The sequence below is a fragment of the Etheostoma spectabile genome, chromosome 15 (genome assembly GCF_008692095.1).
Source record: "Etheostoma spectabile isolate EspeVRDwgs_2016 chromosome 15, UIUC_Espe_1.0, whole genome shotgun sequence".
NCBI classification, from domain to species: domain Eukaryota; kingdom Metazoa; phylum Chordata; class Actinopteri; order Perciformes; family Percidae; genus Etheostoma; species Etheostoma spectabile.
The window spans coordinates 10,478,996-10,482,285 of NC_045747.1; the positions used below are offsets into that span (position 1 = coordinate 10,478,996).

The 3,290-nt window shown below is 40.8% G+C and overlaps 1 protein-coding gene across 2 annotated transcripts in view; it reads left to right on the plus strand.

Moving 5' to 3' along the window:
* The window catches only part of sdk2a (sidekick cell adhesion molecule 2a), an 87,158-nt gene that overhangs the window by 63,388 nt on the left and 20,480 nt on the right, over positions 1–3,290 (plus strand). For both annotated transcript variants that reach the window (XM_032537158.1, XM_032537159.1), the window contains exons 16-17: positions 740–880; positions 1,220–1,401. In XM_032537158.1, coding sequence (XP_032393049.1) covers positions 740–880; positions 1,220–1,401 — 323 coding nt within the window. The remainder of the gene's footprint in view (positions 1–739; positions 881–1,219; positions 1,402–3,290) is intronic.

The window sequence follows — 3,290 nt, forward strand, 5'->3', positions numbered from 1 at the left end:
ACACACACACACACACAGACACACACACACACACACATTCCTAGCTCATCATGAATCACCTATACACACACCACTGTCCGACCTTGTCCGCATCAACACAACCCATTTGTTGTTTTTATACCTGCAGCAAGGAGCTCCCTCACAAGCCATCACTACCCTTCACATACCTTTTTCACCACACACTCTTTTAGAGTGTTTCTGTGTGAATGTGCCCAGACAATAGCACACCACAGGAGGGTGACTGGGCGTCAGTGAGAGTGCAGGGCTTTTCTGAGGCATCTCTCGGGCACACCTCTTTGATCCTAAACACTCTGCTTCATCTCCTTCAGAGCAGTGCTCCGGTGCACTGGGAAGAAATCAAGATGTCATCTTAAATTGGCTTTAGGGAAAAGTCTGCCTGTATCTCTTTCTTGTTCTTTTATATCTTTCTCTTACTCACACTGTCTCTCTATTGTGCTGCTCCATTTTCGCCATTGGCCTCTTTGATCCTTGTCTTGCCATAGCAAGATGTCCCTCCGCTGACAGTATTATGGAGAATATGCTTTGGACAAAGACACAGCCACAAGTTTCCCAACTATTCTTTATGGTGTTCCAAATAAAATAGCTGGCTGTATTATGATTTGATGCCTATGATGAAATAGGATAGAAATATGCAGAAACTACCGATAATGAATGCATGGTTTCACTCTTTGTCTCTTACTTAACCTCTCTTTTCCTTTTTCTTTCCTTGCTGCTGCAGATTAACTCTCCCTGAGGAGCCTCCCAGCGCCCCCCCTCAGACAGTCATCGCAAGTGGCCGCACCAATCAGTCCATCATGATCCAATGGCAGCCACCCCCGGAGAGCCATCAGAATGGGCCACTCCAGGGCTACATCATCAGGTAAGAAGACCATGACAGGCTGCATTATGTACTCTCTGGGCCAATGCCATTAAGATGTGATAATAACTGTCATGTCAGCTCATTTTGCTCCTCTCCATTTTGCATCATTCTTGTTCACTGCTGCATTAGAATAATTGGTGCCAATTAAATACCTTCCCCTCCAATCATCTGTTGTCACCTCCCCTTTGTTAACCATTTCGGGCATGGCTTTCCGTCCTTTACCACTCTCCTCCCTCTCTTTTTTAGGAAAATCTGTTTTAAAATGTTGTATGTCTGTGTGGTCTCTGTCTGTCTGTATCCCTCCTCGCTCTGTTTATCGATTACTCACTCTTCTGCAAGGTATTGTCTGTCGGGGCTCCCAGTGGATTGTCAGATGAAAAACATCACCAACCCAGACCAGACCAGTCTGCTTCTGGAGGACCTCATCATCTGGACCAACTATGAAATTGAAGTGGCGGCTTATAATGGAGCAGGCCGGGGCACCTACAGCCACAAAGTCACTGAATGGACACTGCAAGGGGGTGAGTGCAACACACATGCTTTACATAGTGTGTGTGTGTGTGTGTGTGTGTGTGTGTGTGTGTGTGTGTGTGTGTGTGGTGTTTGTGTGGTATATCTATAATATATATATATATATATATATATATATATATATATATACTGTATGTGACCAAGGAAGCCTACAAACAATCCAAGTCTGCAAGCATTACATTATAAATGTAATGTTTATTTTACAGGACCAGAGGCTGTATTTAGTTACAAATTCCATTCATTTCCCTGAGTCTCATCATGCTAGTCCCTTGGCTAATGTTAAGCCTGTGGCATAAAACTTGTGACTGATTGTCAATCCAATCATCTCTTTTTAACAAAGAAATTAAGAGCAATTACAGCCCTGTTTTTTCCACAGCAGAAGTTTAAAAAAAATCCTTTGCTAACCTTGGAAAGCTGATTCATGCACGTTGTGTAGAAGACCACAGCAGTCATCAATTAGTACAGACTGCAGCAGCAAGGCTTTTAAAGGAATGTAAAAGACATGGCCATGTAAGAGCAATGTGGTTCTCAGCACTGCTTATTTGTTTTGTCTGTTTTTGTGTAGCCTAGTTAATTTCTGCACTGCTGCAGTACTGTAGAACAAATTGTGTGCAAACATGAGCCAATACCTTTTACTTTTCACTTATGTTTAGATTATTTTTTATCTCATAGATTCTTATCATATCACCTGTTTTGGTACGGTTTCACAAAATTGGCATATTGACCACGTGGGCACATCGGCAGGCGTCTCTGAGCACACATTTAATTGATTCTGCACATTAATTACCAGGTGATGATGTGGATCGGACCTGTGACATTCCTTTTGATGTTGCCAAAGGAAGCTGCCTTGGTTGACTTCTTTTCTCATTCTACATGCTGAGTAGTGTAATTAGAACAGTGTGAACTTTCCCCGGTGTTTTACAGCTACGTATTTCCGTCGTGCCCAGTGATTTCAGCACCTTATGTTCCTTGCCTCCCCTGTCTATTGAAAATCTTCAGAAGATGAAAGTCAACTTCTACCAAGGCAAATCTAAGATTCTTTTTGCCACCAAATCTAAGACTTTTCATCTAAATCAAGCCAAAATAGGCTATAGCTCATGCATCAGTTTGTTGAAAGGTTAACCCATGTTTTTATTCTAAGAAGATTGTATTATGTTAAGGCTTTCCTAAAAATCATAGATCATAGGGTAGACTTCATAACAAACACAAGAAAGAGGATATCACACCTTGTTTAGATATGCTGTGCTGGCTTCCAGTTATATTTAAAATTCCTTTAACTTGTATATAAAGCTTTGAAAGGCTTAACATACTCACATATCTCTGAATCCCTGTCATGTTACATCCACTCTATGGACAGAGATCTTCTACACCAGACTCACTAAATATTCTGACGAGCAGTCATGAGAAGATTGGGAGTATTTCCATTTCCTCGTCTTGCTTAGAAGCATTTATTAGAGATGGTGAATCAGCAGATATTTTGACTTTATTAGGTGTTACAGGTGTTTGTGATGCTGTATATCAGTCTGTCAAACTAGTTTCAGGTTTAAGTAAATGAGCAAGTTAAAAATAGATAGGAAAGCCGTAGCAGAAAGTATTTCTCATGCTTACCTGACAGCAGCGGGTCTGAATCCCACTCTCATTAAAACACACACAAACTTATTTTCTCTGTCCGAGTTGTTATTATAATTGTGTTTCCACTTGTCAATTTTACCAATTGTTCCTTTTGATTTGCTGTCTTCCGTCTTTTTTCATTTTTCCGCTTTTATTTTTACATTTCTTTACATTCTGCTATAAAAAGGTGTTGTTTTCTTTAGTTCATTTATATTATGAGTGCTAAGCAGGGGTGTGTGTGTGTGTGTGTGTGTGTGTGTGTGTGTGT